General features: G+C 39.3%; 1 protein-coding gene across 1 annotated transcript in view; it reads left to right on the forward strand.

Annotated features, from left to right (window-relative positions):
• The window catches only part of CMYA5 (cardiomyopathy associated 5), an 87,635-nt gene that overhangs the window by 34,908 nt on the left and 37,059 nt on the right, over positions 1–15,668 (forward strand). Inside the window, exons 3-6 of the mRNA XM_029941222.1 lie at positions 6–6,524; positions 10,249–10,344; positions 11,679–11,912; positions 13,529–13,551. Of these exons, the coding sequence (XP_029797082.1) occupies positions 6–6,524; positions 10,249–10,344; positions 11,679–11,912; positions 13,529–13,551 (6,872 nt within the window). The remainder of the gene's footprint in view (positions 1–5; positions 6,525–10,248; positions 10,345–11,678; positions 11,913–13,528; positions 13,552–15,668) is intronic.

Below are 15,668 nucleotides of genomic sequence, written 5' to 3' on the forward strand. Positions count from 1 at the left end.
CATATTCACCTCTAAAGGACACATCTTTATCTGGACCTGAGATTTTATCAGCAGTGAAAACACAAGTGAAACATGACTCTAAAATAACTGATACATCTAGAGTGCTGCATTCAGCTCCACCACGAGTGCAAAAGAAAACTGAACACGAACCACCTGCACCAGAGTTTTTGGAAGAAATAAAGAAAGAAATCGAACCCAGTTGTTCAATAACCACAACATCTGTAACTAAGCCTGATTCAGGCTTAACTAAGTTAGCAAAAGAAGAAACCCCAACAGATTTATCTTTTACCACTCGAATAGAACATCCAGTCTTAACAAAAGTAGAAAAGAGTGAATTAGAAAGTGATTTGCCACCACTGGTGAAGTCGATAGATGAACATCCACTTCTTAAAGAAGAAAAGGTAGCACTGAAAATTAGTTCTTCTCCCACTGAAACTGCTGCACCTGAACGTCCAGCTTGGTCAGAAGCAGAGAAAGAAATTAAATTCGATTCACCTGCAGGAATATCCTCTGTATCAGTGCATTCTTTGTCCAAGGTAGAAACTGAAGAAGTTAAACCTGGGTTGCCAATAACCAAAGCATTGTCTTGTCAACATTCAGATGTATCTAAGGAAGAGAAGGTGGAAAATGAACAAGGTGTTTCATTTTCTATAGTCCTGGACTCTGAACAACTGGCTTTACCACAGAAAAAAAATTCTCTGCCTGCTTCAGAGGTGTCAGAGCCTGAACATGTACTTTCGCTCAACCAAGGTAATGAGGTAAAGAAAAAAGAAACTGAACTTCTTTCCTCTCAAAACATATTACCCAAACATATCGTTCCAAAAGGCAAAAATGAGGAAATGAAAAGTTCTTCTCCTGCGTTGGAAAATTTAGCATTAGAAGATTTAACTCCAGTCCTTGGAGATGATAAGAATAAAGAGGCAGTAGAGCCATCTTCTACAGCTCACGGAAATTTCCTGTCAGAAAAACAAGATCTTGTTCCAGCAGAGCCCTCTTTGGAACCTGAAAAGAAAGACAAGCCATGCCACGTATCAGAATTACTGAGCACTGGGTCAGAATTTATTCATAGTTTAGGTGGACAAGATGGATCCATAGATACAAAACAAATAAAATCTCCCATAACTGAAACTGAGGATTCGGTCTTAGAAAAGAGCCTCCCTGAGCTTAGGAGCAGAGAAGAAGGAAAAGAAGAAAACAAGGAATGTCATGTGTTAGCTACAGTTTACCCTGAAATTTCAGAGGTTTCATCATACCTTAGGGAGGAACCACAGACTCAGGAAGTTAAATCTTTCTCTCCCAAGGTAATCAGCTTACAGTCAAAGGAAGCATTGGTCTCTCCAGTTGAAGGAGACAGCCCAAAAGAGCTTCCAATACCTTCTTTTTCTTTAAAAGGATTATCAGAGAAGTTGAACCATTCAGCTGATGTTAAAGAGGGAGAAAAACAAGAAATACGCCCATTATTGTCAGCAGGAAATTTGAAGACACCAGTGATAGGACATATTGAAATGAAAGCAAATGAAGAAACAGACCAACCAAATTCATTCCATGTGCCCCAGAGTATAACAGATCTATCAAAGATTGTTTCTTCTGACTTCCTTACTGAACAAGAGAAGCCTGGAAAAGCACTTCATTCAGATCAAGCTGTTAAATTACCTGATGTAAGCACATCTTTTGCAGATAAACAAGATATGGGTGTTAAACAATTTTTATTTCTGAAAGAGAATTTGCCTTTGGAAGAATCAAAACCACTTACAGCAAATGAGCGTGCAGATGTTAAAGAAACACAAATTAAAGAGGCCCTTATTTTTCCAAAGGATGAAAGCTGGGTGCTGGAAAAGCCAGAAAGGGATCTGGCAAGTCACCATGAAGAAAGAATACCAGGATCTGTGCAGCTGGGTGCCTTTGGCAGTAATGATTTGATGACAGGGCAATTCAAGGCTATTGTACCAGATAAAGACCACACATGTGAAACCAAAAAGCAGGTTCTGCCACATTCTGCTGAAGAATCTCTTTTATCATTACAAGAGCCAGTATCTACTCTCAATACCTCCAGTGGTGACCTGGAGACCTTATCAACTATAACTTACTCTTTGGCGGAAACAAAGCTGGCCCCCAAATTGAAATCTTTAGTTCCAACTGGAAGTGTAGAGAGAAAAGAAGCAGAGAGGAGGCAGATCTTTTCTTTCATGGAGAGTGAAAGTTTGATAGTGGAAAAAGCAAACACAGAATTGTCCAGGCCTTGCAAAGAAGGCAGCCAGGAAGAAATCAACATATCTTCTGAAAGAATTCTCCAGAAGCCAGTGTCTGACCCATCAATGGAACTGATCAAATCAGAAACTATTCCCTCTCCTGCCAAAGCAGCTCCTTTCCTGGCGGAAGAAGCAGAATATGCATTGAGCAGCAAAAAAGACGCACACAGGAGTATATCTCCTTTACCTGGAGAGAGGTCATTAGAAGAAGAAAAAATGATTCAGTCAGAGGTTGCAGATGATGTTAATGAAAGACGGAAACCAGCACCTGAGGTGGAAACACCCACACCAATAAAACCCCTCTCCTCAAACCAAGAAAATGAACATCCTCAATCCACAGAGCCATCTGAGGCAACACAAAAGTTGCCTAAGCAGCCAAAGGCAGTTGAGCCAGGCCTTTCTGAGGGAAAGGGAAAGAAGGGAATTTTATCTTTCACATCCTGGATGTCCAGTTTGTTTTTTGGATCAAGCACTCCAGATGACAAAGTTGCTGAAAAAGATTTAGAAACTCAGCCAAGTCCATCTGTAGAAGGAGCAGAGCCTGTGACACTGAAGTCTGAAGGAGCAGCTCCAGCTGACTTTAATGCAGCCAAGACACCAGCTGATCATCTGTTACCACAGACAAAGCTTAAACCTGCTGAAAAATCCAGAGATATTTTAGTTAAGTCTGGTGAAGGCCAAGACTTTAAAGAACAACCTACATTGTTATCAAGTGTAGATGTTTTACAACAGCCCCAATCCAACTTTGAGGTGTCTAGTGAAGATTATGGGAAAAAAGAAATCCTAGATTATTCAGAGAAAATGGATTTAAACTCAGTAGTTACTTCTGCTGATGGTGAGGAACACCGTGAAATTCAACCTTATTCTCCCGTGGGTGAGAAATCCATAGTGGAAGAAGCGCAAAATGCTGTTCCTTTTCACATCACTGATAGTAAAAGAGCCCAGAAGCCAGAAATTTCTGCTCCATCTAAATGGAATATTTCTATTCTTAAGGAAGAGCCAAGAAGTGATCAAAAAGAAAAATTATGCTTTTCATTTGATGCAGTGGATAAGGTGCCACAACAGCCAAAATCAGCTTCATCTAGTTTCACAAGTAAAAATATCATGAAGGAATCAGGGAAGCCAGAGACAATAATTTTGCCAGTAGAAGAATCTAAATGCAGTTTAATTGATCTGGGTGAAGACAGACTGAAGAAAGAAATGAAAAAACCTACTTCCTTGAAAATTTATGAAAAGGAAACAAAACTCAGGTCTGTAAGCCCAACTGAGGAGAAAGGTAACTTGGAAACCAAATCATATTCCTTGGCAGAAAAGAAGGTGCTGGCAGAAAAGCAAGAAACTACGGCCCCATTAGAATTTAGAGATAATGAAATAGGGAAGACACAAATTGCACGTGGATCTAGCCCTATTAAATTGGAAGAATCAAAAGCCGCAGCTGTGCTTCAGCAAGTCTCTCAAAATGAAGACCACAAAGAAAGATACACAATTATGGAGGAGGAGAAAAATGAAAAACAAAAGCAGTCACAAGTACTTTTAGAAGGAAAGAAGCAACAGGAAACTCAGTATTCTGTGAATGTAGCCAGGTCTATACCTGAAGAATCAGATATCTCCTTAAGTCATTCTTCGGGTGAAACTCAACCATTTCCATTAGTTAAAACTCTATCTGTTACTGAAAAATCAGAAACTATGCTCTTGGAGGCTCACCCAGAAATCAGAGAAACCAGGGCAGTAGGAACTCAACCACATCCAAGAGAAGAAAGTAAAGTTTTGGCGGAAAAAACCAAGACTTCCATTCCAGTGGATCTTCCTTCTCATGAAGAATTAGATAAGTGCTTTTTACCTAAGGAAGGAAATCGGATATTGGAAAAGTCAAGCAGGGATGTGGCAAGTCACATTGAAGAAAAGGAACAGGTCACAGTGTCAGAGCCATCAAAAGGTGGTTTAATAGATATCACAAAAGAAAGTGTGAAACAAGGATCTCCATCTAAAGAATCTGAAAAGATTTTAGGTCATCCTTTTGATGAAACAATGAGCTTAGAAACCCCACCATATTTGTTGTCATCTATGAAATCACAAACACTTGTTTCTGCAACTTATCCAGAAACTGGTACAGTGAAGAAACAAGAAATGCCATGGTCAGAATTGACTCCAGATAGGCATACAGTCCATACTATTCAAACATCTAAAGATCTAACGTCTGAAGTGTCTAAACAATCTGTTCTTGCTTCAAAGCACCACGTGGAGGCTGTGAAAGATGCCCATGTAAATGAACCAAGCTCTTCAGCAAGCAGCAACTATGCTCAATTTATAAAGAATGCATCAGCAACTGATGCTGATAAAATGGTTTCTGCTAGAGAAATATCCAAGGAGCCTGAAGACATGCATGTAAAAGATGAAGATTTTACAATGACTAGTAAGCCAGCTGGACTTTCAGAAGATCAAAAGAGTGCCTTCAGTATTATTTCTGAAGGCTGTGAGATATTGAATATTCATGCTCCTGCATTTATTTCTTCAGTTGATCAGGAAGAAAGTGAACAAGATAAATTAGAATATTTGGAAGAGAAGGCTTCATTTAAAACAATATCCCTTCATGACAATAGTGAGGCAGTCTCTTGCCATAAAACATTAAAGAGTAAGTTAGAAGATTCTGATCAAGTTATATCATTGCAAGAAAATAAACAAAAGACATCTCTTAACACAGAAGGGGAGATGCCCACTGATTCAGAAACAGATGATTTCACCTTTAATCAGCCTTCAGTTCCCAGTGAAGAAGACTATTTTGAAAAATATACATTGATTGATTATAACATCTCCCCAGACCCAGAAAAGCAGAAAGCTCCATGGAAATTAAATGTTGAAATGGAACTCTCAAAGCAGGTTACAGAAGACACTGTCTCTTTCCCAGAAAGTTCAGAGGCAAGTACTCTGGAACATGAATATGACTTGCTGAAGTTAGATGAAAGCTTCTATGGGATGAAAAAGGACGATAGCAAATTATCTCACCAAGAGACACGGAAGCATTTGGATATCCAGCAATCGGCTGACAGAGATGCTCCGAAGAGCATAAACAGAGATGTGGACTTAAAGTCACCTGGGATGCCATTGTTTAGTGCAGAGGAAGGAGTTTTGTCACGATCCCAGATATTTCCTACCACCACTAAAGCCATTAATCCTGAACTTCTGGAGGAGCCACCTGCACTCGCATTTTTATACAAGGATCTGTATGAAGAAGCAGTTGGGGAGAAAAAGAAGGAAGAGGAAACAGCTTCTGAAGGTGACAGTGTGAATTCTGAGGCATCATTTCCAAGCAGGAACTCTGACACTGATGATGGAACAGGAATATATTTTGAGAAGTATATTCTCAAAGATGACATTCTCCATGACACATCTGTAACTCAAAAGGACCAAGGCCAAGGTCTAGAAGAAAAAGCAGTTGGTAAGGATGACTCATACCAACCAGTAGCTGCAGAAGGGGGAATTTTGGGGAGTTTTGGAATTATTTTTGGGGAGAAGAGTCTGGAAGAGGAGCAGAAAACTACTTATGGGGAAGGAGAATCAGTAGGCTACATGGGGCCCCTTGACAAAGAAGTTATGCATGGGAAAACTCCCATCACTGAAGAAGTCACAGTGGTTACCCAGAAGGTAAGCTATGCGATTCCATTTGAAGACACCCATCATGTCCTGGAGAGAGTAAATGAAACAAGCAGTCAGAGTAATGAAGCAGAAAATGCAAGTCCAGAAGTCAGTCTGAATGTCCCAGTACAAGTGTCCTTCCCAGAGGAAGAATTTGCCTCTGGTGTAACTTGTGTTCAAGAAACACTGCAAGAAGCATCTAAAGTAACATTCCCACCTGAGCCAAGTGAAGACAGGCTCCGCCATAGCCCTGTTCAGGATGAGTATGAATTTGCTGAATCCCTGAATTATGAAATGGTTGCTCAGGACACTTTATCAGAGGACCTATATTCAGAATCCACACCTGAAGATGTGTTATCTCAAGGAAAGGAATCCTTCGAACACATCAGTGAAAATGAATTTGTGAGTGAGGTAGAACAAAGTATGTCTGCTGAACAGAAGGAGTTAGATAGAGAGAGGACAGAACAAGAACAATTATCATCAGAGTTAGCAACCGAGAAGGAACAAAAGGAACTGAAAAAGTCTCAGATCGACACATACTGTTACACTTGCAGAAGCCCAATTTCTGCTGTTGACAAGATGTTTGGTGCCCACAAAGACCATGAAGTTGCAACACTTGATACAGCTATAAGTGCTGTGAAGGTAAGTAGAAGCTAAAGCATATAAGTGCATAATAATACATATACACTTAACGTGTTTCAATTAACATTTTCTCAATTAAAAAATGACCAATATTTAGATAGAAAGCTTAGAAAGAAAGCTAAGAATTCTTTCCCTAAGCATTTAGTTAAGATCAATTTGACAAACATTTATTGGGTAGACACCACGTGCCAGGCATTTTTCTAGGTTCTGGCAACACCAGTGTAAATAACATAGGGTCACTGCCTTTGAGGGGTCCTCTCTTATGCAGTAGGCCTTAACACTATTTGAAAGGGCCAAATGATTTTAAATTGAAAAATGTACTTTTAAGCATAAAACACAATTTATTTTCTACTATCTACACTACTATTCTTTAAAAATACACATTTATGTTATATTGAGCAATATTATTGCAAGTTTTGTAAAAAACTCAAGGTGGTCATTTTATATTTTGGTTTTTCCTGTATTTCCTCCTTATGGTAAAATTGATATTAAAGGTGAAAAATCTTTGCATTCTTTCTGGCTACATCTGTAGATTCTTAATGTTACAAAGCTAGTCACAACACATACCTTTAATGCATGTAATTATAAATACTCTATTTCCTCAGAGATACTGTTGGAAGTCAAGTATTCAGTCTTAGAGATTCTTACATACTTTCAGTAGCCTTCTAACTGAAATCCCCACCCTTGTCTCTCCAAACCATCTTCCAGCACATTGGTCAGAATGATCTTAAAATACAAGCAATCACAAGAATTGAGCACTGACTATGTGCCAGGTTCTGTGTTAAATTCTGTATATCCAAGATATCTTTTACTCCTCACAACAGTGCTGTCATTATCACCAATTTGCAGACAATGCAATAGGTGCAAATATTTTTAAGTGATTTGCTCAAGGTCATGTAAAACAGATTAGGATTGGTACCCAGGGCTGTCTGATACCAGAGCTATGCTCTTGACTGTATATCCATATTGCTTGGCCCAGTGCCTTGCTAATAGTAGCAATTTTCAATATGACTGTTCAATCAGGTCACTGTTCAATAATTGTTAGGCTCATTTTGATTTAAAAAATGACATAATAGAATCTTGACATTTTTTCCCCTACAAAATTAAAATTTCTCTATTGTCTAATATAGCTTATGTTTTCCTACAGTGAAATTTTGTTGAAACTTTACCTGGTAAAGTTTGGGGGTAGAAGATGGGGCAATTAAAAAAAAATAAAATCTCAGGCTTCTGGATGCATTAGCCCTGGTAAAATGTGCCCTTTTCTGTGAGTAGTAGTTAACTGAGAACTATTGGGCACTGTCAGCAAAAAGCCTAGATTTTTTTTAGCTTTCTTAATTATATTTTATTTATATCTATGAGTTTTAGAAATTAAAAAATAATTCTGTCTGTTGTCAATTTAAAACAAAGTTCAAAAGCAAGGAGATATGTCTTCTGCTTTATGACCATTGTAAAGCTTTTCCCTTTGATGTTCTCTAAACAGTATGACCAAAAAAAGTGGAAAACTAGTACACTAAAGCCAAAGAGACCTGCTTTGTTTCGTTAAATCAACAGTGAAGATTATGAGTTGGTTAGCAACTTTTAAAAATTATACCTTGAGAATCCTCTAGCATCTTGTGAGCAGGCCATTTGTGATTATTCAGGAACTGGCGACTGCCTTTACAGGTCATCCAGGCCCTTGCTTCTCCTCTCTGGCCATCCGCACTGTGGTGGCTTATCTTTTGCCACTTATTTTCTTCTTTCACTCTTTCCTTCCTTCTTAGTGTTTATTGATCTCCCATTCCATGTTGGAAACTGTCTAATCATTGGGAACGACAACAAAAATAAAGGAAGAGGGACTAATGAATCCCCCAAATCAATTGTGGGATCACAGTGTTTGGAGACACTCACCCTTTTGGGAGTGAGCCAAATGGTAGAGTAGGACTGAAAAGGTTAGGGAAGGTGAAGCTTGGGTGAGCCTTCAGTAAGATAGAGGTTTTTCCAGGAATCAAGAGCATGAAGGACATTCTAGAGATAGGAGATATCACATGAAAAGGCATATAGGTGAGAAAAAGTTCAAGGAAAGATGGGGCTTGTGTAATTGGAGACTGAGGGCTTGTGGAATAGAGGCAAGAGCTATAGGGGGAAGCAGAGGCCAGATCCAGAAGGGCTTCCATCCTTGTAATTTCTCCATCAATTTGTGGATAGTGAATGAGGCAGCTGAAGCTCTGTCATTTATGTTGCTACTTGTTAAGTTTAGCAGGAGAGATTATAGCAGGGTTTATAACTATAGCTAAAGTAGCTACCATCTTCCCCCATCACCCCTACATTTTCTAGTTGGCTTTCACCCCTTCAGTATGTTAACACTTTGAGGATTATTACAACCTTTAAGCTTCTTTAGTAGACAGTTTCCATCATTTGGTATGCTAGACTTCTGGCTCAGTGACGCTCTGAGCACCCTTTCAGGGTCAGGTGATCCAGGCACACCTGAGGCCGTTGGCACAAATGTGAGGAGACTACTTGGATATGTTGAACAAGTTCAACAAAAAGTCTGCAATCTATGAAAAAGGCAGGATATAAAAAGTGAAGCTTTAGGAGTGCTTGGGTGGCTCAGTCAGTTATGTGTCCTACTCTTGATTTTGGTTCAGATCATGATCCCCAGATTGTAGGATAAGCCCCAAGTTGGGCTCCATGCTGAGTGTGGAGCCTGCTTAAGATTCATTCTCTCTCTCTCTCTCTCTCTCTCTCTCTCTCTCTCTCTCTCTCTCTCTCTCTCTCTGTCTCTCTCTCCCTTGCCCCCTCCCCACCTCAAATTAAATAAAAAATTGAGGCTAATGAAGTCTGGCCATTTGTAGCAATGTGGATGGAACTTGAGGCTGTTATGCTAAGTGAAATAAGTCAGACAGAGAAAGACAGATACCATATGTTTTCACTCATATGTGGATCTGGAGAAACTTAACAGAAGACCATGGGGGAGAGAAAAGGGAATACAGAGATGGAGGGAGGCAAACTATAAGAGACTCTTAAGTACTGAGAACAGGGGCACCTGGGTGGCTCAGTCAGTTAAGCAGCCGACTTCAGCTCAGGTCATGATCTAGCGGTTCATGAGTTCTGGTCCCACGTAGGGATCTGTAGCCTGGAGCCTACTTTGGATTCCGTGTCTCGACCCTCTGTCCTTCCCCTGCTCACGCTTTGTTTCTCTGTCTCTCAAAAATAAATAAACGTTAAAAAAAATTAAAAAGTAAAATTATTTAAAAAATACTGAGAACAAACAGGGTTGATGGGGAGTGGGGGAGAGGGAAAAATGGGTGATGGGCATTGAGAAGGGCACTTGTTGGGATGAGCACTGGGTGTTGTATGGAAACCAATTTGACAATAAATCCTTTTTAAAAATAATTAAAAAAATTTAAAAATCAGGCCTTACTAAGGAGAAAGAATTAAAATCCATGGTTTACTAAAACAAGTATGCTTTGAATTCATGTACTGAACAAGAACTCCTTGCTCTTGCATGAGAAAATAAGCTTTCTATTGCTCTCACTCACAAACCTCCTAGTTGTATATCATAACAGAATTATCTACAGTCAACTTAGATGAAGCAGCAAAGAAAATTTAGAGATTGATTTGTTAGTGAATGTCATATAGTAAATCTCTACCAAATGTACTAAATTTATGAGGAAATTAGAGCTCACTGGTTGAAGTTATTTTCTCAACTGTCACATACCAAGCATATCTAAATTTTTTTCTGCAGGTACAGTTAGCAGAGTTTCTAGACAATTTACAAGAAAAGTCCCTGAGGATTGAAGCCTTTGTTAGTGAGATAGAATCTTTTTTTAATACCATCGAGGTAAGTTACTTTGACCTGGTTTATTCTTGTCATTATAAGGAAATAACTCTGAGCCAGAACAATCTGAATTAGGGTTTGTGTGTGCATATGTGGTTTGCTGTTGTTGGTTTTGTTCCATTAAAAGTGAAGGTCCTTAAAGTCTTCCATCTGTGTGTAATCAGTGAAACTATTTCCTTTCCAAGGATAAACGACTTTCCCTTAAATACATATACACATTTATTGGGTGTTTACTATGACAGCAAATGCTTTGCGTGCTTTATCCAATTTAATCCTTACAATAACCATATGAAACAGCTGTTATTAATTTGTTCCCATTTTCTAGGTAAAGAACTGAAACTTAAGAGTTAAGTCTATTACCCAAGGTCATAGTAAGTTGATAGCAAGTTGAGAGCCAAAATTGAAATTCAGATCTGAGTTCTTACTTGCTCCACCATCCTGTCTTTCTCTGGCTAGCTCTGCAGAAATGTTTGATGTCCAATGCCTACAAAAGATGGGTGTCTCTCATGGTACCACTATCTGTGATGAGTTCATGCCCTCCTAGCTGCTGGCTCCCACTCCCTCCTCAGTGGAGGCAGGGGGGAACAGTGCTCCATCCATATGCAGAAATGGCCCAGACATCCTCACTTGCCAATTAGACATGGTAGAGGACTCCTGCAGAAGGCTGGCGCACAGGTTTCCTGTCACGAGGGCAACTCTACATCCTACTTTGCTTGAGACGGGTCTGCTTAACTCCAGTTGTAGATCGGTTAATACCTGCTAATTATTTCTAATGCCTTCCCCCCACCAAATATCTATTTTAGATGATAAATTATATGATCACCTTATCACTAAGTCCCATAGCGAGAACAGTTAGGTGTCTGGATTTGCCAGATGGGCAATAAAGTTTCTCTTACTGTGGTGGAAGCTGTACCCCTCCCCAGAGAGCACTTGTTAATGTAGCACCCTGTCCAATATCCTGTTGTTCCCTTCCTCACACAAGGATTTTCATGGAGTGATGAAAATGGCACTAAACAAAAACCAGGGCCCTTCATTCACTGTGACACCATTTTCAAGTTTTATCCTGTGAGAATGCAGGTGGGCAAGCCTTCCACACAGATATCTTTTTGTTTGTTTGTTTCGTTAACTAAATCCTTCTAGAATATACTCTTACAGTGAATTTTACTGCAAAGCTAACGATGGCCAAGAGGCTTGGTGGGTTAGAAACTTAGACTGTGCCCATAATTTAAGAGCCTCTTATCAAGACACCAGAGCTTAATTCTGTAAAAGGCTGGTGTTTCTCCTAAAAGAAAAAAAGACATGCACTTCTTGTATGTGTTGTTTTATCTGTTTTTTAGGAAAACTGTAGTAAAAATGAGAAAAAGCTAGAAGAGCAGAATGAGGAGATGATGAAGAAAGTTTTAGCACAGTATGATGAGAAAGCCCAGAGCTTTGAGGAAGTGAAGAAAAGGAAGATGGAGTTCCTACATGACCAGATGGTCCACTTTCTGCAGAGCATGGACACAGCCAAGGACACCCTGGAGAGCATCGTGAGCGAAGCAGAGGAGCTCGACGAGACCGTTTTCCTGACTGTAAGCACTGATTAAAACAGCTCTAGACACCCTCCACCTGCTCTACGCAATCAAGTCTAGCTTTTAGAATTAGACTTTCAGTATTCCCTAAGATCACTTATATCATTTATATTTCTGTGCGGGATTATGTAATTCTGACATTGAAAAATTATTAGGACGTGCCTGATGCCTGTGGAAAAGGCCCAGAAAATCCTGAAAATCTTAACACCCAGATCCACCTGAAAGGACACATGAAAGTCAGGTCACGGCATCATCCATTCACTGTGTCACATGGATAGGTCACCTTCTAAGAGAGAAGGAAAGCAGCCTGAAAGCCTTACTCATGCCATGCCTTCCCTTTGGGTGCCAGCCTGATCTCCCAGTGCGTGGCATCCTCATGCTGGCCTCTGGGCCTGTCCTCTCTACCCCTACTCCCTAATCTGAAGTGACATCTCCTAGGGACCATTTCCTCTGAGCCTCACCATGGCTGAGAATAACATGTCAGTACACTTTTGGCATGCAAAAGGCTGACATAATATGATACCTCTTTCAGGTAACATGTCAGTGGTTTTACAAGGGTCCTCCTGGGGACCAGATTCCTTAATTCAAACAAGTATCTTGTAGCCTGAGAGTCCCTTGGGTGGTTCTCAAATTGCACCACAGACACAGCTCTTTGCTCTCCTAATTCCCTAGAACATTCAGTAAGTTTCTGGTTCTCCATGGAACCAGGATTAACCAGGAGTAGTGTTTTCCCAGAGGACAGTCCCACACCTAATGTCATACTGGAGGAAGGCACCATGTTATGAAGAGTCTGGACTTTCCTTTCAAAGTTCCCCAGTCCTCCCAGCTCTCAGGTGAAGTCTGGAGATAGAACATGGCAAAATGGGATAATGTCAAGCTTTGATACGGAGATATTTCCAGGCAGGACTAATTTGATTGAGGTGGACATGGCATCCTCAAAGGGGAATGAAAAGCCTTCAGTTGCTTTATTTTTAAGGCAAAGCTTTAATCTTTTAAAATTGGGCACCTCTTGTGAAGTGTAATATTAATAAAGTTCTTTGTGTTCCCCAAGAACCTTACCTTTGTTTGATGAGAATATTTTCTCTCTGGAACAAATTGGAAAAAAGAAAGCATTGCTTTCTGCTTATGAAAGTAATATACATCCACTTTAGAAAGTTTGGAAAATACAGAAAAGTACAGAGAAGGTATCACCCAGAGATAACTACTGATTACATTTTAGGTATATATCCCACATTGAACAAATAGAAGTCCTTTTTCTTGCTTTGGAGAAGTCTATTCTGGAAGCTGAGCCATTTGTTAATGAGTAGAGAGGAGCAGCATAAGAATTCATTGCTGGCCTTGCTTATCATAGAGAGTAGAGCAAAACTGGAAATTAAGCCCCCTCCAACCCTGCCCAGATCACCCTACCCCTTCTGAGGACTCATTTCCTTGCTGCTGGGGGGTGGGGTGGGGAGGGTGTTGCCCCCAAAAAGAACAGACTCAGGGAAGCTAAAAAGCTAAAAGGTAATGCCTTTAGAACATGCATAATCCTAAGGCTCTAGGTTGGTTTTACATTTTGTTGTTAATTAGTTTCTCTCTCTCTTTCTCTCTCTCCCTCTCTCTCATTACCTCATAAGTCGTTTGAGGAAATCAATGAAAGGTATATGAAACATGGCACAATGTAGTGGCAACTGAGAATAGCATGACTGTATGCTTTATTTTTAATATTTTGATGCTTTCTAGAAAATAAGCTGCCAATTAAAAAATACATACATTGACTGAGATATTGAATCTTCACTTTGAGACACAGTGCTTTTAAAAGCTAAATGACAGCTTTGAAAGAATATTGCATGTGCTTTAGTTAAATAACAATTATCATAATGTAGATTTTTAACAGCTTCCTTGAGATGTATTATGTATTTTCAGCCTAATCTGGACCATATTTCTTGTCATTGCATATAGAACATTTTGTAGATACTTAGACTTACTGATTAAATATGAGCATTGAAAGAATCATTCATTTTTGCTTTGAGTAATTTTATGACTTCTATAATCTTAATGGAATGTTCTCTCATTTCCTTTCTTGTTCTTTCAAACAATAGGCATGCCTTTATCTTCTCTTTCTGCTCAGCTAATCTAAATGAATCTTTCTCTTTTGATTGTGTTTTGTCTTTGTCACTGCTGTTAACACTCAATCTAAGGGAAATTTGTCATTATTTTAAAAGGCAAAACATTCAACAAGAAACTAGGAAATGTCTATAAAAACATATACCATCGGATCTGTGTTTATCTTTTGGAGCATCTGATAATCAACTGCTCATACTGATCTGACGCATTTTCCCTTTCACCCCAGAGCAAAACCTGAGGAATTCCCTACTAGTTGAGCCTAATATCCTTATCATTTCTACCCCTTTGATGTATAATTTTTAAAACTGTAAGTTTACTTGAGTTTACTTCAGTGTCAAATTGCAAGAGCATAAAGCAGAATAAAAAATTTGTGTTATATTAAAACGTAGAAACTTGATATTTAAAAAAAATTTTTTTTAATTTATTTTTGAGAGACAGAGCGAGCAGGGGAGGGTCAGAGAGAGAGGGAGACACAGAATCTGAAGCAGGCTCCAGGCTCTGAGCTAGCTCTCAGCACAGAGCCCAACATGGTGCTTGAACCCATGAACCATGAGATCATGACCTGAGCCAAAGCCGGATGCTTAACCGACTGAGCCACCCAGGTGCCCCGAAACTTGGTATTTTTTAGATAATAAAACTGCACAGATGATTCCTGTTCACCTTTAAAAATAATCTAGTCAGCAGAATATTGCTAATATGTTTTAAGAAAATAACTTGTATGTTAATATTGGTATTATTCAATAAGGGTTTTATTACAATGGCTCTGTTGTAAATCAAATTACCCAGGGAGTTTTACAAAGTGCTGACACCTGAATTGTATGTCTTGTGATTCTGCTTTAATTGGTCTGGGGTATGGCCTGGGCATTTTTAAAACTTCTGAGGTGATTGTAATAGGCAGACAGGGTTGAGAACCTCTGGTGTGTAACAACCAGTCCTCCAGCGGAGGGGTTCCGCAAACATGCTAGGCCCGAATTACTCGTGCGGTTTGTTAAAGGAAAGGCCCTGGAGTCCCACCCCAGGTCCACTACAGGAGAAGCCAGGGTGGGGGCACGGGTCTGCCTGGTTACCAGTTCTCACACAGGAGTCTGAGGCACACCAGGCAGGTCTGGAAACGCATACCCAGAACTTATTTCTAGTTTTCTTCATTTAAAAAAAAGTATACATATCTAAGTGTTATTGAATTTTGTCTAAAAAGTATATGGATTTTTATATTATAGTGCCATTTCATATGCACTGGACACTGTAGATGCATTATTTGCTTACTGATATTTCATCTCACAAAACATGCTCATTGGCACGAAAGTTTGGTGACTACAAAATAGCAAAACACTTTTTACCTTAAAACAATGCTGTAGTACATTTTGATTTTTCTAAATGTTAAGATGTTAACTTGCTAATGTGAATTGGCATCCATTTAATTCTAAATACCGGTTCTTTGGTTTTGTGCTTGAACTTGTTCATCTGTGTGTCATTTTAATTAATTTTTATTTCATTGTCCAATTGACAATGAATTAATCTTTGCTACAGCTGCATGCCACCTAAAGGAGAATACACTTGGGTAATTGCTATTTTTCCTGAAGAAAAAAAAAGAACAAAATTTGGGATTTGGTGAAGAAACATGAGCAGTTAATGAAAGCCCTTTTAGACATG

This window comes from Suricata suricatta, chromosome 6 (assembly GCF_006229205.1).
Source record: "Suricata suricatta isolate VVHF042 chromosome 6, meerkat_22Aug2017_6uvM2_HiC, whole genome shotgun sequence".
NCBI classification, from domain to species: Eukaryota; Metazoa; Chordata; class Mammalia; order Carnivora; family Herpestidae; genus Suricata; species Suricata suricatta.